Source organism: Tetrao urogallus, assembly GCF_951394365.1.
Source record: "Tetrao urogallus genome assembly, chromosome: 1".
Classification (NCBI taxonomy): domain Eukaryota; kingdom Metazoa; phylum Chordata; class Aves; order Galliformes; family Phasianidae; genus Tetrao; species Tetrao urogallus.
The window spans coordinates 133,970,196-133,996,249 of record NC_136813.1 but is presented as its reverse complement, the minus strand read 5'-3'; the positions used below and the strand labels follow the sequence as shown (position 1 = coordinate 133,996,249).

General features: G+C 40.0%; 1 protein-coding gene across 1 annotated transcript in view; it reads left to right on the top strand.

Moving 5' to 3' along the window:
• Window positions 1-26,054, top strand: part of WNK1 (WNK lysine deficient protein kinase 1) — a gene marked incomplete at both ends in the record, with an annotated part of 96,393 nt that overhangs the window by 53,830 nt on the left and 16,509 nt on the right. Inside the window, 17 exons of the mRNA XM_079538359.1 lie at window positions 654-873; window positions 1,091-1,427; window positions 2,187-2,374; window positions 5,422-5,679; window positions 7,458-8,678; window positions 11,087-11,158; window positions 11,790-11,939; window positions 12,991-13,464; window positions 14,609-14,890; window positions 15,564-15,655; window positions 16,272-16,434; window positions 16,910-17,026; window positions 18,845-19,018; window positions 19,801-19,852; window positions 20,019-20,159; window positions 20,531-21,960; window positions 25,169-25,252. Coding sequence (XP_079394485.1) covers window positions 654-873; window positions 1,091-1,427; window positions 2,187-2,374; window positions 5,422-5,679; window positions 7,458-8,678; window positions 11,087-11,158; window positions 11,790-11,939; window positions 12,991-13,464; window positions 14,609-14,890; window positions 15,564-15,655; window positions 16,272-16,434; window positions 16,910-17,026; window positions 18,845-19,018; window positions 19,801-19,852; window positions 20,019-20,159; window positions 20,531-21,960; window positions 25,169-25,252 — 5,455 coding nt within the window. The remainder of the gene's footprint in view (window positions 1-653; window positions 874-1,090; window positions 1,428-2,186; window positions 2,375-5,421; window positions 5,680-7,457; window positions 8,679-11,086; window positions 11,159-11,789; window positions 11,940-12,990; window positions 13,465-14,608; window positions 14,891-15,563; window positions 15,656-16,271; window positions 16,435-16,909; window positions 17,027-18,844; window positions 19,019-19,800; window positions 19,853-20,018; window positions 20,160-20,530; window positions 21,961-25,168; window positions 25,253-26,054) is intronic.

The following is a 26,054-nucleotide window of genomic DNA, read 5'->3' as shown; positions in this document are numbered from 1 at the left end:
GCTGTGTACTTTAGACTTCAAATTTAAATGTTTAAAGCAATTATGTATTTTTCCAATTCTGAACTAATTTTCTGAATGCACGGCACTTGTTCCTTGCCTTTTATCTTAACCAGTTAGCTTTCAGACTACTGCTACACTCTGTGAATATAAGAATATATTACTCATGTTTTTGTACTTTCTGGACAAAGGTAACTGTGGAAAACTGTGCAAGTTGAAATGGTTGAAAACAGTACAGAATATGAAAGGTGCTTCACTAGTGCTGAATTAACTAGGTTAGACTTTTGTCAATATCTTTAAATAGACTGAAATAGCTTTTATGACTGCTGAACTGATCTGGGGACTAAGAGTTATGTGTTGGATCTTAATCTTCAGTAAAACCAAACTGTCCCTTCAAGGCTCGTAATTTTAGGCAGTGGGCACTTCTGCTAACCAATGTGTGACTTTTTTTTCCCCCAAATCTGTAGAGCTGTTGCATTTTATTCCTTCATCATACTTCAGGTAGAAATTTGCATGATGAGCTGTCAAGTGGTTAAGGAGAGGAGGCATGAAATGTAGATTATAAATTCGGTAGGTTGTCAGGCAAGGATATTCCTTAATATTTGATGAAAACCTAACGGTGTATGTGCTCTCCACATTGTTTTCCAATCTGCTAGATATGCTATTAAGGACCTTTTGAATCATGCTTTCTTCCAAGAAGAGACTGGAGTACGGGTAGAACTAGCAGAGGAAGATGATGGAGAAAAAATTGCTATTAAACTCTGGCTGCGAATTGAAGACATCAAAAAACTTAAGGGCAAATATAAAGATAATGAGGCAATAGAGTTTTCCTTTGACTTGGAGAGAGATGTCCCAGAGGATGTGGCACAGGAAATGGTAAGTGGTGGCAGTCTTGCAAAACATTGAAGGTAATAGCATTCTTTGACAGTCAGATGTCATCTATCAGCCTTTGCATTTACTCTTACTGTCTAGAAATAAAACTGCTTCAGAAGTCTGTGAATGAGAAGTTAGTGCAAGAGAGTGATAGCCTATATTGTAGCACAATAGTGGCTGTCTATGACAGTCTGAATTCTGTGAATATATCCTCCTTCAGGTGGAATCTGGCTATGTCTGTGAAGGGGATCACAAGACAATGGCGAAAGCTATCAAGGACAGGGTATCTTTGATTAAGCGAAAGCGAGAGCAGCGTCAGTTGGTGCGAGAAGAACAGGAGAAGAAGCTTCAGGAAGAAGGTAGTCAGAAGCAGCAGCTGGAGCAACAGCAACCCTCAAGTGCTTCCCATGCAGGGTCAAAGCATCCCGTATCTGTCAGTGGTACTACTCCTGTCCCCACTACTTCAGCATCTGTTTCTACTCAAGTGGAGCCTGAAGAACCAGAAGCTGATCAACACCAACAACTGCAGTTCCAGCAACCCAGTATATCTATTCTTTGTAAGTGTGTCAGTTGATTTCTTTAGGAACTCTTGCACTTACACTATTTCGCCTGCCCTTAGGGAGTCTGGAATCTGAATTGCCTTCATATTTTTAAGACAAAAATGATGCAGATATTTCAGATCATGGTTCTGTTTCTGAAAAAAAAATCACTGCCTGTTCTACATACTAAACACGAGCACATAAGTTAACACGCCTAACTCTCCTGCCATCCCAATGTTAGAATCAGTATCTGAATAATGATATTAAATGAGAAGCTCCATGTCAGAAGTTAGCAAGCAAATTATGATCTGTTATAAGGTAATAGAGATTTTAAGTTCTTTGTTATGCTTATTTTAGTTGCATCTGCCAGCTAGTACAATTGACCTGTTTTATGTTTTCATGAAAAATAAAATAAAAGTGAAAATCAAACAAAACAAGACAATAAGCGAGCCTGAAACATCATTCATGACAAAGTAGAATTTAGGTTTTTGTTTCTAGTTCAGCATTTAATAGGGAGCATAATTTACTGGCAAGTATATTTCCAAAGAACTCCTGAAATGACTGATTTTCAGAAGCTAGGGGGAGGCTTACTGGTAGGGAGTTACTTAGTATGTTGGAGAAAAGAAAACTCATGGTTTTTGCACCAGTGTAAATATTAGAAGGGGTAAAATGCTTATGAGGTCATTGTGATGTGACACAAATGCAATCTAATATTTGATAGTAATACTTGAATTATGAATCCAGTCTTGCAGTTTTTTTTGTCTTTATTTTCTGTAGCTGATGGAGCAGTTGACAGTGGCCAAGGGTCATCTGTTTATACTGAATCGTGTGTGAGCAGTCAGCAGACTGTGTCGTATGGTTCCCAGCATGACCAGCCAATCTCCACAGCTGCAGTCCAGGGGTATGCGGCTTCAGTTGGCCAAGTGCAGTCACAACAGCATGGAGGATATCAGCCACCTACAGTGGTAAGCCAGAACTTAAAAGTATTGCAAATGCATGGAATTATTTAGTTGTGAGGGTTGTTTTGTTTTGTTTTTGTTTTCTTTTTTTGAAGGCGAGAAGAAAGTCTGCTAGGCATTCTTTCATGTATGCTTTCCATGCAATACAAATTCTGCATGGGAGCATTAAAATTCCTATTTTACAAGGTGACTGAATCTAGTTCAATGAAATAAAAGGAAATATTTTTCTTTACAAAAAAGTTTTTATTAAATCTTGAGTACACTTAAGCAGAATGATAGGTTGGGATTTGTAATGGATGTAACATCCTCAGTACGAGACTATCTCATGAAAATGAGCGTTTCATCTCACTTGGGAAGGTGTTTTGTATATATGTGAAGTTACCAAATATTTAGCTATTGCTTTGATTTGAAGAAAGGATTAGAATAATTTAAGCTGCTGTTTTGAAGTATGATATTGCTATATATGTCTGTGAGGCTTTGATTTACAGATTCTGCAGGTAAGCTCTTTTTAACTGTTATAGAATGCTGCATGTGAGTACTTCAGACTGAGGACCCCACATCCTTGTTCCCAATATTATTTCTAGCTTGTGTTGATTTGCTCATCAGTTGCCATGCGTATTCCTTGTCCCTGGAAAGTCTGCACTGGGCACAAATACTTCTCCTACTATGTTCATTTGTGTGGCCCTTTTATTTTGGTACGTTCTTCCCTTGGTATGTTTTAGATCAGAGTACAAGAACATTCAGAAGTCTATTCCAGCACTGGAGTAAAACTTCTGCTACTCTTATATTGTCTTCAGTGGTTCCCTTGTCGTTTTGTTTTTGTTTTTTTAAACAAAAATCTAAACCTAAGGCAGAAATATCTTATAGTATGGTAAAGCCATACAGGAAGATAATGTGACAGTCAGGACTTAAAAGAGTCCTCACTTTTTTGCTGCCTGTGCTTGTGGACTTTATTACAAAATTGGTGTTCCTAGATTTTTGGAAAACATGCTGGTTTCAGTCAGAACCTGTAGTTGTGTGGTACTGCTAGTCCTTGGGCAAACGAATTTTCAAGCTCTCAAACTAAGTTGCTGCTCTGGTTAAGCCATACTTTGATGTGTGAGTATGTCTTGGACTAGAAGCCATTTATTGCCTTGGGATGGCTAGTTTCCAGGTTGAAAGACCATGACCTTTTGAGAGAGGTTGGGAAAACAAGCACACTGCAAATGTATAGTCAAGCTGCTCAGTTAAATCCTAAAATGTGCTCGTGCTCTGATGACAACAGCGGTACCAGAAGGTTAACAGAATGGAGTAGAACGCTACAAGAACTACTAAGACTTTGTTGGGAAGACAGGATGACAAGTCAAAATGAAATTGACATCTGGAGAAATAACCTTTAAAAGAAGTAGAATGCAGTTCAATCAGGACAAGAGCAAGTTTCGTGCCTAAGCAGGAAAAATCAGCTACACAAGTACAGGATGAGCAACAACTGACTAGGCAGCAATTCCATCACTAAAAGAAAGAGTCAGGGATTATATTGGACCACAAGCTGGACATGGTCAAAAACATCATGCTGTTGTGAAAAAGACAAACATCATGTTTTGTGAAGTAGTTCTGCTCTTCTTGGCCATTGTTAAGTCTATTTTGGACACTCTGCCTGATGAAGGAAGTTGAGAGTGTGAATGGGGAGAGAATTCAGAGGAGAGTGACAAAAAACACCAAGAATACAGGAAACATGGTTTTTGTGGGTTGACTGAAAGAGCTGAGTCTGTGGAAGATGAGCTTGAGGATAGAGAAAGCTGAAAGGCCACCATAAAATACATAGAGGCTAATCAGATCACAACATTGTTGTCAGATATAACAAAAATAATAAGCTTAAATTGCAGCGAGGAATTCTTGTTTAGAAAAGGATTTTTTTTCTAACCAGAAAGGACAATTGTTTACTCTAGACTCCATTACTGGAGCTGTTTCTGAACAGGTTAGATAAACTTGTCAGGAACGACATGTATAACCGGTCCTGACTTGGACCAAGTGAAGAATAAGGGTAAGATGTTTAACCCTTTGAGGTTCCTGATGTCTCTCCTCCAAAATACTGAGCAGTCTATTAAGGTTTCTCATATCAGAAATACTTTAAATTAGATCTCTGCTAGATACCTTGACTTTATTTTTTTTCTCAGTTATGTATTTGATTTCAGTTATCTTTAGAAATTATATCCAAAAGAGGGGCATGTATTTTTAGAGAAATATTTCAGTTCTTAAAAGCTGCCTCTCTAAAACATAATTTTTCCAATCATTCTAAAAAAAACCCCACAAAACAAAGCCTAAACAACAACAACAAAAAAGAACCAGACAGATAATTCTGATTCTGTCAGTTGGGTTGAATTTTGACCTATGGCCTTCTGTCTCGAGGCAAGATTACAAAATCCTTGATACTTGTATTGGCTCAGTGTCTGGAAAATGCTTGTCTAAGACTAATCTAACTAAACTTTCCATGTATTCAAACAGCTTTTTCCACAACTGTTTTGTAGACTGTGTAATGCTAAAATTTTTTAGGTAACATTTTAGTTGGTAAAGAACCAGCTGAAACCTCTTAGTTCACTTCATTCAGGGAGTTGCCTAAGCAGAGAGACTGGTTACAGAGAGGCGATAGGTGTAAGAGCACATGCACTCGCTAAACTAAGAATGAATGAAAGGCCATCAATAACTTAAGGTTTTTTATTTGTCACTTTATTAAGTGTAGTGAATACACATACTGTGGGCCACATTGGTGGCTCCAAGGAAAACATTCTCTCTTATCTGTTCTGCCTTCCACATGCTTCTTAGAAGGGCACTAGGGAACTTCCCTTACTGTTCAGTAACCTAAAGCAAACTTAAATCTTCAGAGGTGCACACATCCTGTTCTTGGTGTATGTCAACATTCATTCAGCATTCTCATATCTTCTTGCACACATAGTAGTCAGTATTGGGCCTATCATTGTGTGTCTGCATTTCTTTTCTATCATTACAATTTTTGCTGGTTTTGTTTTTAATTTTTTTGAAGTGTTCAATTTTTAACTTTTGTTTTCCTCCTTTAGCCTCAACGTGGTCGTAGCATGTCAGTTTGTGTTCCCCACCTTCCTGCTCTTCCCTCTATGTCCTGCATCCCTCTCAGTGCTCCTTGCACCCCACCACCAGCGCTGTCTGCACCTCTCTCTCCTTTCTACCTTCGGACTGTCCCTGAAGAAACCTTTGCAGAAAAGCTTTCTAAAGCCTTGGAAAGTGTCCTGCCCATGCACTCTGCCTCTCCACGCAAGCATCGACGCTCCAGCCTGCCCTCCCTCTCTGTCAGTCCTGTATGTGTTACCATTTGCCTCCCAGCACAGTAAGATAAGTTATCATTAAATACATCCTGGGCTTCAGGCATTTATAAATTGAGAAAAGGAAAAGATGATTCTTCCTCATTTCTGGGCTGCTAGCTTGTTTGTTTTTTTTTTCCTGTTACTGTTTATTGACAAGCCGTAAACAATTAAAAACATGATCAGTGTTTGACCGTGTATTTTGTATTTTAGGAAAGTATAAATGAAAATTATTCAGCTATACCACAGAAGTTAAAGGGAAGACTAGTTCTTTTCCCCTGAAATCAGAAGACTGTTTTTCATTTTCCAACTTCCAAGCATTGAATGTTAATTAAGCCCTGCACAAAACAGCCGGCTTTTAAAGCTTAGTTGTTGTGGCTGGTTTTCCGGAAGCTTTGGCTTGCTATGATAGTGATAGTAGAAATTCAGAGTATGAATACTTTTGAGGAGTCTTACATTTTAATCGTGGTTGCCACCTTAGCGGCTGCTGCTTGGTGGGAAGAAGCCATATTTTCATGTGTTTCGAAAGGTCAGATGCATGACAGCTTGCAAGATAGCCTCTTTCAGTTTTTGGCTTTTATTCACGTAAAATAAGCTTTGAGAAACTTTTATCTGCAATTGAAGTTTATAGAACTAACTTTCAGAATGTAGGAAGAGATCTTCAGGAGTATTGGAGTGGGACCTTCTTCTTACTATTGGTCAATATGGAAATTTGCTGCTGCTTTTCCGGAAGAAGGGATGGGAAGGAAATGGAACAATGTGCAAAAGGCAATTTGAAAAAGTTGAAAGTAGCTCTTGTCTTCAAGACAGTACATTTGCTGCTGACTCTTACAATTTTTCCTTTAGTGTCAGCAATATTTTCTTTCAGTGTACTGTAGGCAGCGATGAAAAAGATGCAGCATTGCTGAATTGTTTAGTATTCTTATGTAGAACTTTTGTCAGTGAAATTTTGCCTAGAAATCCTAACTAAGATGAGCCTAATCTGTAGTAATACATCATAAAGAGTGGAATCACTTAAAGTTTTTGTTGACAAACCTGTGAATGTATTGTTGTCCAGGAAAAAAAGTGGATTTGCTTCAGTGACTGCTAATTTCTTATGTGAAAAGGGTATGATGCAAATGGATCAAAATGATCAAAAGGGATGACTGAATTTGATGGAATCTGAAGACGCTGCATTTTTATGCGTTTTCTTTTCATTATTTTTTCATGCGTAGGCTGGTATGGTTCAGTCTTGGAAAGCATTTTTGTTTAGCTCTCTGGATACCGTACAGAGCACCTTCCTGACAGGACACCAGCACTGTGTTTTTTACATTAGATAGTATTAAGTTTTCATATCATTTTAATCTTCCAGATGCGAGTTAGAGGCCCTGCGTCGTTACTGCTATCAAGTTCTGATTTTTTATATGCCCATATGGCAGTAACGTCCGGAGTTAGATTGGATTTCAAGCAATGACCGCAGTGAATAGCCCATGACAATAAATTGCATTCCATTGTCAGGAGCAAAACCAATGTTCACATTTACTGAGTGGTTGGAGTTGGACTGGAAAAGCAGCTTTAACACAAGCAAATGTTTCCATTTTGTAGACATGCCTGCCACGGATGTATTTAATGGATATTTACAACTCATCTAATTTTCCTAAGTATTGTATGTTTTTGACCATGAATTGAGTAGTCATTCTATAAAGTTACTTCACAGAACTGCCTAGTGAACTGTGCATGTTAATGTGCTTTCACTTTTAATGTATGAATTACTTGTCTTGTTCATGTCAATACAGCCTCAGCATCCGCGTGGGGGAACACCAACGTTCCCAGATTCACAGATATTTTTCCCAACCGTTCATGAACGGCCGGTGTCTTTCTCACCACCACCTGTCTGCCCGCCGAAGGTGGCAGTTGCTCAGCGCCGCAAGAGCACTTCATTTTTGGAAGCCCAAACTTGCCACTTCCAACCATTGCTGAAGACTGGCCAGAGTTTAGTTCCACCTGGTGGTAGTCCCACCAATTGGACACCAGAGGCATTGGTTATGCTGGGCACAACATCTCATAGAGTCGCTGGAGAGCCTCTGCATGTGCAAGTTAACCCTGTGTTTGAGCCAGCTCCTGTACACAGTGACTATAGATCTGGACCAACACCTCCAGAGGATGCTCACTACAGAATGCATCCAGAAGCTGTATATTTGGTGGGCATGCACTATCCGTCACAGGTATCGGAGCAGTATGATCAAGTAGCTTATAACTCACACGTGACTGAACAACATTTGAAGCAGGTTTCTGACTCAAAGCATGTGCAAGGTGGTCCTCCACAAAGCTCTGTGTTTGACTATCAATCGGGGCAAGCATTCCTGGCAAGACATGTTCAGAACTTGAGGCTGGATGCTGGGTTGAGTCCCCTATCCAGTCCATTATCCAGTGTTTCAGCTCCTCTGAGTGCAGATCCTGCTCAGATGACATTCCATCAGGTATTTGTTCCTCATTCTGCCCCAGCTGTGCTCTCTCACAGCGGTGATGGCAGAACAAGCTGTGTTTTTGAGTTCCATGTGCACACACCGAGTTCTGCTCCAGCAGAAGGGGCGGCTTTACCCCAGCGGGTCTACAGAAGTCGCCGGGGCTCAATGGAGACCAGTCAAGAGGAATCCACTCAAGGCATAGGGTTGCATGGTCGGCTTCAGCCCGTGACAGAGGAACGTTATAACTATCTTGGTCCTGATTTAGCAGGTCCCAGAGGGGGTTCTGCCAGTCGGAGCTGGCCAGAAGGAAGCCCAGAATACTCCAGTGATTCCTCACAGCTGACTTCCTCTGACACTGGCGATTTCCAGTCTCCTCCCCCTACAGGGGGACCATCTGCTTTTGGTTCAGACTTCTCATTGCCCATTGTTCAGCTGCCTCAGAAGGTATTGCAAGAGTCGCAGCTCTTCATCTGCTTCCCACAGGGAGCCTCAACTCAGCAGGCCTTGTCCACCTCGCTTTCATCAGGACCACCTGCACACTATCCTCAGGTTACAGGAGAAAATCCTTCCAGAATTTCTCTGCTTTTTGTAAATCGTACTTTGCACTTAAAAGAGGAGCCTTGCTCTTATTTAGAACCACATGGAGCAAGTATCTTAGCATTCATGGGGGTGTCTTTACATTAAGTCAGTGGTCTACTAGGATCTCTTTAACTTAACAGGTTACAGTTAAAGGATGAGGCATCAGCAACCCCTCAGTCTATGTTCAGCTTTGGGTGATGTATTGGTACGGCTTTTGTGTTAAGAATAACAAAAGGTCAGTGTTCTTTTGGATCAGATACTGTTTTGGAAAGAGATAGCTGAAGTACTAAATTGGCTTCTCAACAATGGGTTTAATGAAATGAATCTTCCACGCAGTTTGTATTGGTCGTGTTACTAACACTTGCTTTGTACTTCTGTTCCTGTTCCTCAGCTGTTTGATGAGAATGTTATTTGAAGATTTCTATCAATAATGTTTCATTGGACAACAGGTTAACTCCGTGACTCTTGAAAGCTGAAAGTGATTTTTCTAGGTTTGAGGGAAGGAAGTGGGAAGAGAGGAATTAAGGGCAGTATATATACATGTAAATGGGTTTGGAAGTGCCCTTGCAGAACTATCAAAGAAACCGAGCAAGCTGAGTAGTTAACTAGTGGCACAAATGATTCTTAATATAGGCTTTGCTTTCTTATAAGCCTAGAATGTGGTGTCTTTTTTAAAAAGCAAAATCTGAGGCATGGAGTTTAGCTGGAGATATGTTCTGTTGGTGTATGATAAATGCCACTGCAGTTTTCATTCTAGTATCCTTCAGTTTGTACACCATGAATGTGAGGTGTACAAGTATATTGTATCTGTGCTTGTATTCTGAAACTCATGAGAAGATGGTTTTCTTTTTTTTTTTTTGTGAAAAGAGAGGCTTTACTTTAAGTAAACATCTCTTACTCCCTCACTCTTTCTGTTTTTGAAATTAAGAATTCTAATACTCCAGCTATTAAGCTATAAGCAACATTGTTATTCCTCTAGAAGAAAGAGAGCCTTTTTTGCTTTATTGTGGTAAGATCAAGAATTAAATACTTAAATCTTTCCATATAGGATGCTGTTGGTTTTGTTTCTTTTTTTTTTAAGCTGAAACAGCTTAATCACTGATGCAATAAATAGTGATTTCTGTTGTTTAGGAGAACTTGTGGAGTGAAACTGCAGGGCAGGAAATTTGAAAGTTACTTGGAGATTGTTTCTCCATAAACATCTTTTGCTAAACTTCAGGTGATTTGTGATGGGTGAAAAAGACATCTGGAAATCATAAGAAGGGATTCAGATTATTTTTACAGAATGTAAGTTCCAGAAGCTGTTATCTAATTCATTGGAAGATCGGAATGTGAAGTCTCAAACTGAATCAATACGAAGAGAGATTATTTCAATGGACACATTTGTATTCTAACTAATAAGGGCCTCAAAGCTTCTAAAACAACAAAGAAAAAGCGGTTCTTTTCATTGACACTGTTCTTTCCTTAAAATAATACATTTTAGAGAAAATTTTTCCTAATAAGCTTCTGCAAGCAGAATATGCAAACCATTTAGAAATTTTAATAGATATTTCTGATACGAAATCTGTGCTCCAGATGTTTCTTATAAAGGCCATTAGTTTACAGGTGGTGCGTGCTCAGGGAGCTTAGTGGAGATCTTTGTCCAACTGTCTCCAAGATCTAACCAAAGAATGTTGGTCACAAAAACAGTGGTGAAAATCCATTCCATTTTCTTTTGCATCTTTCACATTCATTTGTATGCCACTCATCCATTTTTTTTCGTTGCTTATTCATTCGGATTTCTGTCTTAGCTAGAACATGGCCCCAGATTCCTCTATATCTATCCTTGGCTGATAGCTGGTCTGGAAATGATTTTTAATTAGGATTTTGATAAGCCTCTCTAAAGAAACAGTTTACATGTATATGTATTGAGTGTTTTGTTATTGGTATGTATATTTTTGATCTTTATAATCAGCTTTATTTTTTTCTAGCTTATTTTATCCTCTTCACTTAAGTGTGTTCAGAACACTTGTAAAGGTAAATTTTAATGCCTGTATTTCCAGTTACCATACATACCAAGGCATCCTGTTTTTAACGCATCATCAGTAGAGGAAGAAGCTGGTAGGCTGGTCTGTCTCATTTTGAGGGGCATTGGGAATGCAAAAACTTTGCTTTTTTGAAGGACTTAAAATGGATTTTGGTGCTTTTCCAGCTTGCACTACTTTGTTCTGGTTTTTGTAGTGGAATTTGGCCAAATAAACTGCTAGTCTAAAAAGAACGGCTAGAAACGATTAGAAACAGATCATTCCAGGCAGAAATTATTTTAACTGCCTGCTGCAGAGCCGCGTGGTTTTTTATTTTTCTTTTAAAGCTGACCCTTGGTCTTTTTTTTCCTATAGACACAAGTACAAGGCCAGTCAGCCTCAAGTAGTACATCGGTACCGTCTCAGCCTGCCCAACACACTCAGCAGGTACGATCATTTTTTAAACTTGGGCGTAAAATATTTTCAGCAGAGAAATGTGATGACCTCTTAAAGAGCAATTACCTTTCCCTGTCCACTCTTCAATCCATAGTTTTGGATAAAAGAGGAATCCTCTGGTTCTCTCGTAGTCTAACATGCAACAAGATTAACTTACTGAAATTTATTTTTAGGATCATGTTCGTGCTGCTTCTCATGTGACTGTCTTCCTAGCCCAACCTAACTTTGCATGGGAGGTGCCATTCAAGGAAAGACATGTCAGGATCTGAGAGTTAGATTGTCAATTGTGTAAACAGGCAGACCCCGTTCTGATGAGTTCTTCCAATTTGAAATAGTATCTTCTGCAGCATCCTCTTCTCTTAATTGCCTGAAGTCCCTATGTGGAATCTGTATTCTTGTTCTCACTGTTGAAGCCAAAATCCTGTTGCAATACTTGGTGCTGATAGTGGAGCTGTGTTAGTAATACTAAGAAGTAATTACTAAAGATTAATTCACTCAGTATGTTCAGAAGATCCACTAATATCACTTAGGAGGGAATAAAAGTCGAAACTTAAATAGATAGGCTTTTAAAACTTCCTTTTTGGGTGTTACAAATAGCTTCTGCATCTTTTCCCTACTGTAGAATGCCCAGCAGCCAGCTTCTTCTCAACAACCCGGACAATACCAGCTGCAGCAGCCATCAGTTTCTACTGGTGCCACTCCCACACAAACTGTCTCTCAAACTCAGACTTCACAGGTTATGCCAATGCCTCAGGCAGCAGCAGGGACACAGGTAAGCCATATTTTTCTTATCAGTACAGCATACCTCACACCTGGCAAATTCAATATGCTGCTACTTTCACTTTTGTCATCTTTTCTAATGGTTCCAAAACATTCATCCAGATAGTAGTATTCTCAGGATACTGCAACTGTCAATTTTGCTGGAAAATATGTATTGGAAACACTTTCTTTCACACATGGCAGTCATGAGTAATTTGTTTGAGGGAAGGATAGCTCTTCCATTCTCTAAGGCCTTTAAACAGTCAAAGTATCGTGAAGCATATTGATGAATGGATTACTGTGAATGCGTTTTCAGGAACTTGTCATTTCTCTGCTTCCCATAGAATGTACATCTTCTGCACCATTGTGTGTAAAACACATGTTCACATATTTAGGTAGTGAACCATAAGGACTGCCTTTTCCACTCTTGTCATCTCTCTTACTCAGCTCTTCTCCTTTACTGCCTGATCAAGAAGCTTCTGTTACTGAGTATTACTTCATTTTGGCTCATATCTCTATCTTGAACATGTGAGCCTTGTTTTTGTTTTTGAAATTGTTTTGTTGCTTGTTCATCTTAACTGTCTCTCCAGTTGCATCATTTGCTGGCTTTAATTGACATATCCCCTGCCATTCTCTGAATGCTGGCACAGTGGCTTTTCATTCTCCATTCCTTAGTCCCCATACCCAAAGCTGACAGATGTGTGGAAACATTTGCACTTCTTTCCTGTAAGAAGGCAGGCTTGGCTCTGGGGACAGAATTGAGGGGAATTGGATTCTGTTTGTGTACAAGTCAGTGCTTTAGGGTATTCTGATGTTGCTCTTTCACCCTCTGTGGGGGTCTATTTCAAGAGCCTGTGAAGTCCTTCAAGGGAAGTGTTGCGAAGTGAGGACCTTTTGGAACTCCAGCCAACTTCCCAGCCACTCTGCCAACTGTGCTCCCCACCCACTTTAACAGAGTGCTATAACTTGAATAATTCTTTCTTTGACTAATGCATAAAAATTCTGCTTTCTGCAACCCTGCTTAAAAACCGAAAAATCTATCTCTATTTTCTTTACCTCCCCAGCTTCCTGTTTCCCAACCAGTGTCGATCATCCAAGGCGAACCTCAATTACCTGTTGCAGCACCTTCTCTCCCTCAACCTTCAGTTGCCCCATCAGTCCCTATTGGTTCTCACTTTCTGCCCGTGGGACAACCCTTGCCAACTTCCATTGTCCCCCAGTTCTCAGTCTCTCAGTTGCCCGTCGCAGCTCCTCATGTGTCAGTGGCTCAGCCAGGTTTCCAGTCACTGCCAATTTCAATGGCAGGCGGCATGAATCAGCCATTGCTCACGCTGGCAACATCTGCTGCGGCATCCGCTGTCCCTGTAGGATCAACTGTTGTCCCTAGCCAGCTTCCCACGCTGATGCAGCCTGTGGCTCAGTTGCCCAGCCAGGTTCTCCCGCAGCTCCTGCAGCCGGCTGTCCAGTCCATGGGATTGCCAGTCAGCATTGGACAAGCTGCTGATGCTTCACTTCCTGCTGGAGATGCTCTTTACCAGGTATTGTTGCAAGCCAGCAGAGCTCTTCCCCTCAGACTTTCACCTCTTCCTCTAAGGTACCAGCTCAGAACTGTGTGCCTGGGCCAACTCACTTCTCATAAGAGAGCCACAAGGCCATGGAGATGAATTCTGTTTTGTGGTAAAAGTCCTTTTTAAGGAGGGAGGAGAAAAAGTGTCTTCTAGTCACCTTGTGATTTTTTTTTCTCTCATTTGGCAGTGGAGTTTGTCTAAAATGACAAGTGTAGTGCAGGACTTTTGTCAGCTGCTGTGTAAAGGACAATAGCTATGTATCTAAGAGATCTGCCAACTTGAATTAAATTTAAAAAAAAAAAGTCCCAAAACATTGTGATTTAAAAACTCATATGGGTTGTGTTTGGGAAAGATAATCTGTGGCAGCATATTCAGCAATGTCAGTATTTTATTCCAATTTGGGGAAGGGATGTGGGGAGGTGTGGACTTGGATTTTCTGGAAATAAGTGGGGCAACAAGGATCTTGAACGAGAAGTAAGTATATGATGCAAGTTATGAAATGCTAGACTGATCGGCAAGGACTACTTTGGCTACTTTGTGCAATCATTGTCACGGCAATATGAGTAGTGACAAAAATAGTGACTTGGCATATAGTTGTTCTTCTAAAGTAAAGTCACTGAGACCATGTAGAGTGCTGCAGAATAGAAACTGTGTAGGAATTCATGCTTCTTGGTTCCTGGGTCGGTTCATCGTGAGAGGACAGTAGACATGCAAGGTATTTACTCGTCTTGAGAATCAGCAACGGATGTATAATATGTTCTGAGCAGTTCAGCATAAAAATCCTTCAAACTAATTTCAAGACACAGGTCTTAAAATATTAAGTCCAATAGGTAACTTGGGAGAGTTGGGAGGTGAAAATTGTTTTGCCTAAGGCTTGAAATTTTGAATGGAAATTTGCTTGTTGAAGCATAGTGACTTGCAAGCTGAGCTTTGGCTTCTTAATCAACAGCTATTCTGTGTGAAGATGGTCTTCAGAAGCACTTGAATAAGTACAGAAGGGAAAGGAAAGCAGTTAGAAGTTTCCCCTGAAACAGATATATGTATTTTTTTGTTTTGTTTTGTTTTCTTATCAGCTCTGGCATTCACTAACTTGACTCCCTCGTTTCTATTACAGGGCTTCCCATCTCGGCTGCCACCTCAGTACCCAGGGGACTCAAGTGTTGCACCTTCCTCTGCCGTGGCTTCTGTTAGCATTCCTTCTGCCATACTGTCCCCTCCCCTACCCACAGATGTAATGACTCAGCCAGGCTATATTGCTCCTGTTGTGCAGCCGTATGTGGAGCAGAACGTTTTAGTTCCTATGGGCAGCGTAGGAGGACAGGTTCAAGTGCCCCAGCCTACAGTGAGTTTAGCACAACAGGCCTCATCAGCCTCCTCGCAGCAGGCAGTTGTGGAGGTAACTATGTTGAACCTAACAATGCATTTAGAGTCTTCAGATTATACAACAGTGAATGTGTGTGGGGAACTAATCCCTTCCATGCTTATCTTCAGATGGAAATTAATGTTTCAAATAACCTTTTTCTTACAGCAGAATGTCATGCCAATGTGGGGACCTTGTTGCCACTGGCTGTTCTGTTGGGAAGTGAGTGTACCTCTTACAGGCAAAAAACCTGTTAACACTTCACTTCTTGCTAATACTGTAGAATATTTTGCCATATCAATGAAAAACTGCTACCGATAGCCTTTGAGATTCTCTCATTTTGCCCATTCCCTGCAGCACTGATGTTGCTAGGGAGAATTTGAATTGTCTTTGTGTTCTGCATTGGCTTGCCTTTTGCACATTCTGTTAGTAAGACTGTGGCTGCATGGCAAACTGTAGCAACGTGCATCTGTAGAAGGATGGCTGATTTTCTGCCCCACCCCTCCTCAGGATGATTATTTGCTTCACTGCAGTTTGCTTTTGAGCCTTGTAAATTAAAGCTCTCTAGATGCTAGCTAGCTGTTCAAAGTTCTAAAAAAGTAGTGCTTTTAGCTTTATAACTGATTTGAGTGAAACGACTGAAGACTAATGGGTGATTTCGAAAGGAATGGAGTTATTTAGAGTTCTTGATGTAGGTTTCTATCCATAGGGTACTCAAGGAGCCTCACAGACTGCTCCTTCAGAGTCTCTGCCATCAACGCAGCCTGCTCAGTCTACCCCTTTGGCTTCCTCTATGGATAGGTAAGCATGGTTTTCTTCTCACCAATCTACCAATCCAAATTTTAATTTCATGCAATAGACATAAAACTGTTAGAAGAGTGTTCAAAGGACTGCTGTGGAAATGGAGATGGGTCTGGAGGGAAGGACACGTGAGGAACAGCAGGTTGGTTTTCTCAGCCTGGAGAAGAGGCTCATGGTGGCTGCAGCTTCTCACAGGGAATAGAGGGGCAGTACTTAGCTCTGCCCTCTGGTGACAGCAATGGGACCCAAGGGAATGGCATGGAGCTGTGTCAGGGGAGGGGCAGGTTGGGTGTTAGGTGTACTAGAGGGCAGTGGGCATGGAACGGGCTGCCCGGGGCAGAGGGCACGGCCACAAGTGCTGGAGTTCAAGAAGCTTTTGGACACTGCTCTCAGACATAGGGTTTGGATTTTGGGTGGTGCTCTGTGGAGCCAGGATTCAATGATCCTGATTGATCTCTTCCAACTCAGAATGTTCGGTGTTTATTCTTCTCCCGTACTCTGTGATGAACAGGCGTCCACTCCTATCCTGAAGAGAATGGTATCGGTAGGGCAAAACCATATTGTTGCAGATATAGAATGCAGGAGTACTAATATAAAGTTTTGTTTTCATTTTTAGTGCACATTCTGATGTTGCTTCAGGAATGAGTGATGGCAATGAGAATGTTCCAGCTTCTAGTGGGAGGCATGAAGGGAGGACTACCAAGCGTCATATGCGGAGGTCTGTCCGCAGTCGCTCTCGCCATGAGAAGACTGCTAGGCCGAAACTGAGAATTCTAAATGTGAGTGGTTTTGTTTTGCTTTAATTTGAAGTGACTGTTTAATGCTGTTGCCACTTTGAGCATGCAGTCTGTCCGCTGTATTTCTTCTGCTTCTAGTGTTAGTGTTCCAAAAGTCATAGTTAAGAGTTTTTCAGAATATTTCAGATGGCAGAATTAGCTTGTGTGGCCTCCAGTGTTTACACATGCTATTTCTGAATGTTTGCTTTAATCTTATTAGTAAAGCTAAGCTAGTGACATATAAGTTAGAAAGGAACAAGGGAGCATTTGGAGCCTAGAGAAAGGTGAGGGCAAGGTAAGCTTGGTCATATGAGTAATTGGCAAATCCTCAGAAAATGTTGCTGTACTGTTTATTAGTTTAGAAAAAGAGAATGTGTTTGTCTTAGAGCAGTACTGTTGGTCTTTCTCTGTGGACTTTGAAGTACAAACATTACATTTTTATGCTTTTAATTTGAACTATTATTTTTTTTTGCTTTAGGTTTCAAATAAAGGTGACCGGGTAGTGGAATGCCAGCTAGAGACACACAATCGGAAAATGGTTACTTTCAAATTTGACTTGGATGGTGACAACCCTGAGGAAATAGCTTCAATTATGGTAAGATGGATTTCAGAGGTGAAAAAATTGAATCTGGTCTTAATCACTTAATCTGGTAGTAATATAAGTAGTCTTATTTTCTCACTTGCTTTCTTTTGTGTAGCACGGCCTGCCTCCTTTTTTTCTGCACTCACTTAATAGGTATGTAAGCACAGCTAGAGACTGTCTGCACAGAGTATTATACAAAATTGACACTTAATATTACATGCTCAGTTCACAGGGAACACCTGAGTCAATTTTTTTATCCTAAAATGTCTTTTTTATCAATTGTATCTACTTTGTTTTTTCACAGTCTATATTTTGGAAAAACTGCAGACAGCTTTCTGAAAGCACCAACTTAAATAGTTTGCTTTTTTTTTTTTTAAAGACCAAAACATTGTTAAGTCTTTACAATTCTGTTTAAGCATTGAGATTTTGCTGCTGTTGTCAACTGAAACAGCAAGATTTCCTCTTGAGGGAACTTCTTTCTGATTTCTGGAGATCAGGAATGACTGCTGCTTTTGACTAAATTGGTCAGTGCATCTCAAAGGAAAACAAACAAAGCAACCTCTCCATTCAACAGATAATGGTCAGGAAACAGAAGTGAACTTGTCATATACAGATATGTTTAAATGCAAGTACCATAAAGTGTGGAATAGAACCTCCCACCACTTTTTTTTTTTTTTTTTTTTAATTTAAAATTATATTCCTGAGCTGGTACAGTTTGAGCAAAAATGAGATCACTTTGGTATTGCTGAAGTGGAGTGGAAAGTGGGTTGGAAGTTCATCCTGACACAAAGCACTATCTTTCCCCCAACTTGGGCACCTGTGTGGTGGTATTTATCTTTTAACTTGGAGAGACAGCAGAATAATGGCTGGATTCATATTTTTTCAGAAATAATCAAATTAGTAACACAGGAAGACTTTTCCACAGAAGAGGAAGAATTTGGTTCTTGGCTATGTACATGCATTGACATGTCAAATAAATGAAGTGTCGCAGAAAGTATAGATCTTACATTTCCTCATATGTAAAATGATCCTATGGAGGAATAAAACAGTATATTTGATAAAAGAACAGACGGTTGATGAGGAGTGCAAACAAAATAAGTGATCTGTGCTTTCACAGTGCAAGCAAATCATTTAAAGTGTGCAACCAAACCTAGACAACTTAATCTAGAACTTTATGCCCGTCAGGAGACGTAATTTTCTCCTGGGCTAGGCTGACAAACTAAGAACTGTTGTATAAATACCGAGTGTATTTGTTTAAGCTTATTTATTCCAATGTAAACAGCAGGATGTATTTTTACAAAGCAATACAGTATATTGAAACTAAATAGGCTGAACACACTTTCTCTTACCAGCTGGGGAACATAATTCTTGTATTTATGTACTGCAGTAGCCAGACTTCTGGAAACTAGTGATGTATAGCCTCCATAGGGTAGAAATTCAGTATGATGTAGAAATAGAGTAGCACAGAATTTATCTTGCAATATAAAATTCTTGATTTTTTTACATTTACATCTTTCTTTAAATATGGTAGTAAATGAAGTTGCAAATTTTGAGTTTCACTGGGAAAGTCTGAAATATCAATCTGATGAAAGTGACACAGAATGTTGTTCCACTGCAAAGAGCAAAGTAGGACAAATATTTCAGTGCTGGAGATAATTTCAGAAGCAAATGTTTTTTCTCCAGGATGTCATGAAGTTTATCTTATGCATAAGAACAGTGGAAGGAGGACAAACACAAACATAAGTTATATTATGGTTACTCAGTATTCAATACAGAGTTTTGAAATATTTCATATCAGTTAAAAATCTTGCTGCTCTGTTCTCTTCACAGGTGCAGAATGAGTTTATTTTAGCAACTGAGAGAGACTCATTCGTGGAACAGGTACGAGAGATCATTGAGAAAGCAGATGAAATGCTGAGTGAGGATGTAAGTGTGGAGCCAGAAGGTGATCAGGGTTTGGAGAGTATGCAGACAAAAGACGATGGCTTCGTTCCAGGGTCACAGGTATGTAGAAGATGAATGGCCTTAGCTAATCATTTTTTCAGTTTTGGGTGTTATGGTTTTGTGTAGTGCTAGCAAGAAACTGAAATCTTCTTTCATGAGAGTAGCAAAGCTTAAAAACAAAATTAACAGGCAGAGCTTCAGATCAGGTTGAAAACAACAAATTCATTTAGAGAACTAAATAACAAAAAGCGCCATTGCTTTTTGTCATGTTGTGACGCTTCTAGAGCTGCTGAATCTCATAATAGAGTACTAGACAGATAAGTCTTAAATGCTGGGGCTTCCTGGGTTTGAAGTTGTGAGGCAGGATGCTAAAATCCCTAATCCTTTGTTATTCACTAACTCCCAAGAGACTGGACTCCAGGCCCTCTACTCAGTGAGCAACTAGGATTGGATGCATCAGTTAGAAAACAAAGGTTTTCAAGCTGGTTGCTGGGAATCATAAGGGGTGACATTTCCAGAATCTCTGCCTTATTTCTATCAAAAACTACTCCAAAGCATCCGTCCTCCGTTCACTTATCTGTGGGATATTTAAGGAAATGGGCTGGAGTGTTTAAGAAGAAGATGCTTAGATCCGTTTGTTACAGTGATGGTCACTGAACTGACAGTCTATAAAACGGTATAGCTGACAGTTGCCTAGGCAGAATTTCACTGCTTTGATAATGGTGCTTGAGTCCATGGCACTGCTTAACTTAAATGCCCACATTTCAGTAAGCTAGCGTTTTAATACTATCGTGTGGGTTTCTGTTTCAGAATAGAACTTTAAATTTTATCTTACTTTACAGAAATTAGAGTTCAAACAGCCAGATCCTACATCTTCCATGCCACAAAGAATAGGTAAGTCTTTTGTGATTTTGTTTTTTTCAACAGTTACCTTTTTCGATTTCAGCGGATGGGTGCTGCCAGGTTTTTATTTTATATGATGGAGTTCACATTCCATATTGCAGGTTATGTATTTTGTTGCAGCTACGTATCACTAAATATCCAACTTCTTTCTGTTTAGGGGTTCCTCCTAGCTCCTTTACCCAGGTTGTCCATTCTGCGGGAAGACGATTTATTGTCAGCCCTGTCCCTGAAAGTCGGTTAAAAGAACAGGGCTTTTTCACCTCTCCTGTTCCCGGAGGAAAGGAAACTTCAGATGTGGGTAAGTTATCTAAACTCTTAAATTCTGAAGGCTAAGAAATGCTATTCAAAACTGAAGTTAGTTTACCAAACTAGCTCCTTAGCACCCCTTAAGTATCTGGAAGTAGAGAAATGACTGTGCTGATAAGAAGTGATGATAATCTGGCTGATACTGTGTAGAATTCTTGCAGGAAAAAATGTTGATGGCCTGCCTGCAAAAGTCTTGAAACCTTTATTCCACATTTTCAATGTGTGCCTGGATTTATCTTTTTTTTTTTTTTTTTTTTTTTTTTTAAATTATGCTAGGAAGTTAACTTTGTCTAAGTTTATCGATAGGAGGTAGTACTGTAATGAACTTTCCAAGATGGACTGATATTTTTTGTCTTCTTTCAGTTGCTGCATCTCCACTACATGGTCCTGGAATGAATCTCTCCCACTCTGCATCATCGCTGAGCTTACAACAAGCTTTCTCTGAGATTGGGCATGGTCAAATGACAGAAGGACCTAGTACAGCTCCTCCAGTGTTTAATCAAACAATACCACCATTTCCACCTGTGCTTTCTACCATGGCAGGCAGTGGTGCACCTCCTGCATCTGTAGCTGCTCCTTCAATATCTGTTCCTTCTAGCACAGGTGTTTCTCTTCCAAGTTCTGTTACTTTGCCTTCAGAAAATGCAGCTGTTGGAGTTGCACTAAGTGCAAGTGTGCCAAGTTCTGTTTCTCCACCTCCGGCCTCACAATCCGGACAGCAGCTGTCTGGTGGTGTGGCTTCCAGTGTGAGCGCCCCTGCTTCTTTCTCCTTAACTATCACATCCCAGCCTGCTCAGCCAGTAACTGGAGACATTACCCCTAGCATCAGCACACCAGCTTCTTTGGCACTATCTGCTACCCAGATTCCTGGTGTCACTGGTCTTGGTGTCGTTGCACCAGCTGTGACATCTCAATCTACTCCTCAAATTGTAAGTAGTTTGGCAGCACCGCAGACGTCTGTTGCCCTGTCTCAGGCTCAGAATGTGTCTTTGCAGCTTCCTCAGCTTACCAGTAGTGGCTCTGTCTCCAGTCTGGCAGAAACAACAGTTGTAAGTGCTCCACAATCACTGCCTGAGAGTGGGCAGTCCGCAGATAAATCACAGCCCTCCAGTGCAGCTGGCTTATCGCTACCAATCTCTACACCTTTATCATCCTCTGTAGCAACAAGTTTGTGTGGTTCGGTCACTCAGCCAGTGATACATCCCTTACTCATCCCATCAGCAGTTACATCAACACCTGTCCTATCCCAGATTCCAGGTGCAACACCTGTGTTGCCCCAGGTTCCGTTACCTGGTGTCTTACCACAGCCAGTTACTAATTTGCCTGCAGTACAGCAAACATTGATACACAGCCAGCCCCAACCAGCTCCATTACCCAATCAACCTCATATTCACTGTCTGGAGGCTGACGCTGATGCTCAGTCCAAAGCACCTGGCATTGATGATATAAAGACCCTGGAAGAAAAGCTACGGTCTCTCTTCAGTGAACATGGTAACGTGGGAGCAGCACATCCATCAGTATCTCTGGAGACGTCACTGATCATGGAAACTACTGTTATTCCTGGGATCCCAACCACTGTTCTTGCACCAACTAAACCCCTGACATCAGTTAGCACTTGTATACCTCCGAGCAGTTTGCCTCTTGGACCAGCTGGCTTGCCAGTGCTGACACCAGTCGCCACGCCTGGGCAAGTGATCACCCCAGTAAGCTATATTTCAGCACCAAGCAGCGTTGCAACAGCAGTAGTGAAACCAGGGACCTCTCCCTCGAAGCCTCCTCTTAGCAGGGTACCGGTAAGAAATGCAATGTTTATATGGATATTCAATTGTCTTATAGAATATAAGTCAATAGACTTCTTGAACAGAATCTATTTTTTAAAGCAAAAATATTCAGGCAAAGGTGTCTTTGGTTATAATATTGGAAGGAAGCGTTTATCTTCTGGGTGTTTTCATTTTTTTTTTCTTTTTTTTCAAGAGGGTTTTTCTTCGGTCCATACTGAAATGAACATCCAATTCTATACTGTATGTCTGAGAACTCTCTAGTGTCGCTGTTCCTTTTTCATACTCCTAAACTACAAAGAGTGAAGCAACTGTGGCTTGTCTTTATTAGTGTTTTTTAAAATAGAAGTTTGGGAGCCTTGCTTAAAATAGCCTTTTATCCATAATTGTTAAAATGAGCCAGGATCATTTTATGTTTCACAAACCAGTCTTGATTGCAGTTTGGCTTTTTATCGTTAGCCCTTTCCTTGACAGTAGGGATGAACTAAACTGAATTTTTTAAGAATCCTTCAGATTACATGGTGTCTCTGTTCAGAGAAGCAAGGCAAATGGGGAAAAATAAAAATTAAGGTTTCTTACCTTGCCCAAGGGTGAATAAATGAAGAATTTCCAAGAATCAGAACTCTACCATGTGCCTCCATGAGCCAGACTAACATTGCTACTTTCCCAGTCCTTTTCCCAAAAGCGAAGAGATAGATGGGGTATAACTATGGTACCATTCCTGTGTGTAGATATTTTTCTTAAATCAAACCAGGTATGATCAGCACGAGAACGGATAGAATATTTTAATCAATTTGACATACAATGAGGAGGTTACAGCTAATTGGAAAAACGTGTTAGACTAACGTGAAGCTTGAGGCCTGAGGGAATGTCATAACTGTTATAGCAATAACTTTTGAGGATTTCCACAGCCTCTGCAGATTTCTCCTTATTTCACTTGTTCTTACAGTTTTCTAGGAATTCCTTCCCATTTGTTTTGTTCTCAGCTATGCTATTCTCAGCTGTATTCATATTGTTTCCCTGCTTTGAGTTTTCTTTGCTGAAAGTCAGGTAAAACATACTGATGCTACTGAGGGTATAAATCTATCTCTCATGTGTTATGCATTGACTTCTAAATCCACCTCTAACAGGACCACATTGAAGTAAAGTTAATGGGGAAGAAAAAGATGGAGAGGTAAAGGGAATGAATGCAGCAAAGATTCTGGAGATTCTTTACTGTTTTTTTTTTTCATTCAAACACCCAGCAGATCTTGTAAATGATATTTTATATATTACTCTCACATAGTGCGCAGCACTAGAATTGTAAGTAATTCAACAACTTGGACTCAGCAGTTACTTTTTGAGCCCAATGAGGCACTTCTTTCCATTTTAGATTGTATTCAGTTGCAAAGTAGACAATTTCTGCCACTTCAGCAGGAAAGTGTGTCAAGGAAGCTGGGGAAGAAACTTAGATGCAGGGCCATTCGTTTATATTGAAATAGAGCTGAAAATTAAAGAAGGATCAGAAAATTGTAAAAACTAGCTAATGATTTAGGAATAATTGGAGCAGGTAGAAACTTGCAAAGTGGAAACCTATAATTACAAGTGCTTGGATTTAAATGGAATAAATGTTCGGGATTTTTGCTGTCTGTTGTAGGGAAAAAATATCTCCTTTGAATTCTTTGCTTCTAAATTCTTCTGTGTTTTTTCAAATTTCATTTTCACTTTGTATCATTTTTGAGCTTCTAGAGTTTAATGCTTTATTTTTCTGGGGTTTACTGCACTATAGGAGAAAGAGATGTTTTGTTTGCAGTCAACTTGTTAACCTGAACACTTTTGACTTGTATTATGAATGTATTTAAAGTGTATTTTGCCTCTTATTTATAAACTAAAGGATGAATTTACCACAGCTTAGTGAGTCACCATGCATCAGAACCAGTAATGTCCGTGTATATGATCTCAGCACAAAGAAAAACTGCAGTAATGCAACTTGGCTTAGTTCCTGCCGCAACATTTTGGGAACAAGAGATAATTGTGTCCAGTATCTTCACTGGTCAGTTATTACTGCAATCTGAACTATTAGTTAAGCTGTGATAACATTGATAGAACTGGTTCTGCTTGTTGAAGACCACGGTAGGATTTTGGGCCAGTTCCACCCATCCAGTGGTGTTCACTGTCATAAAGGGAAGCCAGGTGACTAATGCTGTAACTCATAGGACTGTCCTATGTTTCTGAAACTTCAGGAGTTGTGGTCAAGCCTCAAGGTTACAGCTGAGAATAGGACTTGCAAATTGTGTAATGGGTCACTTAATTCCTAGGAGTTCCCACTTCCCTAACAATGGAAATAACTAACTGGAATGTACTGTCTGACCTTGCTGGGAGGCTTTGATCCCTCATTCTAACCTTTCCAGTTTCTCTAACTCCTACCATATAACCTGGATGACCTGCCCCTATCTGATTGCATGGCCTAGTCATCTTCTGTGGGTGCGCAACACCCTTCAGGTTAATTTAAAAAACAAACAAACAAACAAAAAACAACAATGAAAAAACCAAAACAGCTCTGGAAATTGGTGTAAGAAGTTGATAAATACCATTTTCAACAAGTGGAGACATCCTCAGGCATGACTTTCTCTGTTCAAGTATCCATTTCTTGGAGCTGTTTGCCAGAGGCACATGGCCTGGTGTTGTTAATGAGCCATTAAAATAGATCTGTTATGAGGAGGTTGAGTGCACTCTTGCACTTTTTAATAAATGAAGCCTCTTGGAAATTTAGCTTTTTTTTTTTTTTTTTTTTTTTTTTTTTTTTTTTTTTTTTTTTAAGAAATATTGCTGTGGCATTTCTTGCAGACTTGAAAAGAAAGTAACTGAGTTGCTATGCTCATAGACAGAGCAGCTTCCTTAAGATGGAAATTGTGACTACTCAATCTGGATCCGAACAATAAAAGCAAAAAACCAAACAACTAAAGCAAAAGAAGCAAAACAAAGCCAACCAACCAACCAAAAAAAAAAAAAAAAAAAAAAAAAAAAGCCTCCACAGAACAGCAACAAAACAACTGACAAACAGCCACCTACTTTCATTGTTGCTGAACTCCGCAAAGATTCTCTGCTGACTTTCCAGGAAGGAAGTCTCCACAGAAAAAACACGGAGGCCTCTGTCATAGGGCATGATTGACCGTAACTTGGTATCTGATCCTTCGGTTGTTCTGTGTCTGATGGACTCGCGTTTCCTCTTGGTTATCCATAGGTGCTACCAGTAGGTTCTGAACTTCCAGCTGGCACTCCGTCCAGTGAGCCGCTGCCACCTTTTCCAGGACCTTCACTAACTCAGGTGCTACACGAGTCAGCAGATTTTATCTGCCTCTTTTTCTTTCAAAGGGCATGTTTCGATTAAACTCTCCATTGCATGTTATTAATGTCTGTTTTTCTTGTCTTTTGGCATAGTAACCCCTTGTGTGTAAACGCAGCAGTGGGCAGAGTTGCTTCAGCACTGTAGATTTAGCTTGTCCTTTGGGCTGCTCTACTCAATGTCTGAAATACAGGAACAGTAATTCAGGCTTGAAGTTATTCAGTATTTCAATCTGAACAGTAGAGGTTTTTGTAAAAAATGTAACACAGGTGAGTTTTCTTCATACAATGAAAAGTTACAGGAGCAAAGTAGCTCTTCATCGAAGCGGTACATACCACAATTAATTGTTAACATTAATATAGATCTACTGGCTTTCAGAGTTCTTGGTTAATTTTTTTCCTGTGGTTACTACGAGACTCTAATTTCAACAGATTTTCAGTTTTGTAAAAGGTCTGTGATGCTCCTAGTCCTAAACAGGAGTTGAAATATAACAGTGGCTTCACCTTGTTCAATTTCTGTTGTGTGTGCAGTAGTTAGCTTGCATGTTCTATATGTGAGTTGGACAGGTGATCAGTTCAAGATCATAGAGGTTAAAACTGCCTTCACTTCGATTTTTTAAGAAACAGAGCAAATGTAGAAGAAAAATGAGACAAAATTGTTTTATGGATCTTCTAAATGCTATGCAGTGAAATGTAAGATGGAAACATTATGGTTCAATATACCAAGAACAGCTGAAAAAATAACTAGGCAAAACCCATGAGATTTTGAGATGGAAGTATGGTGC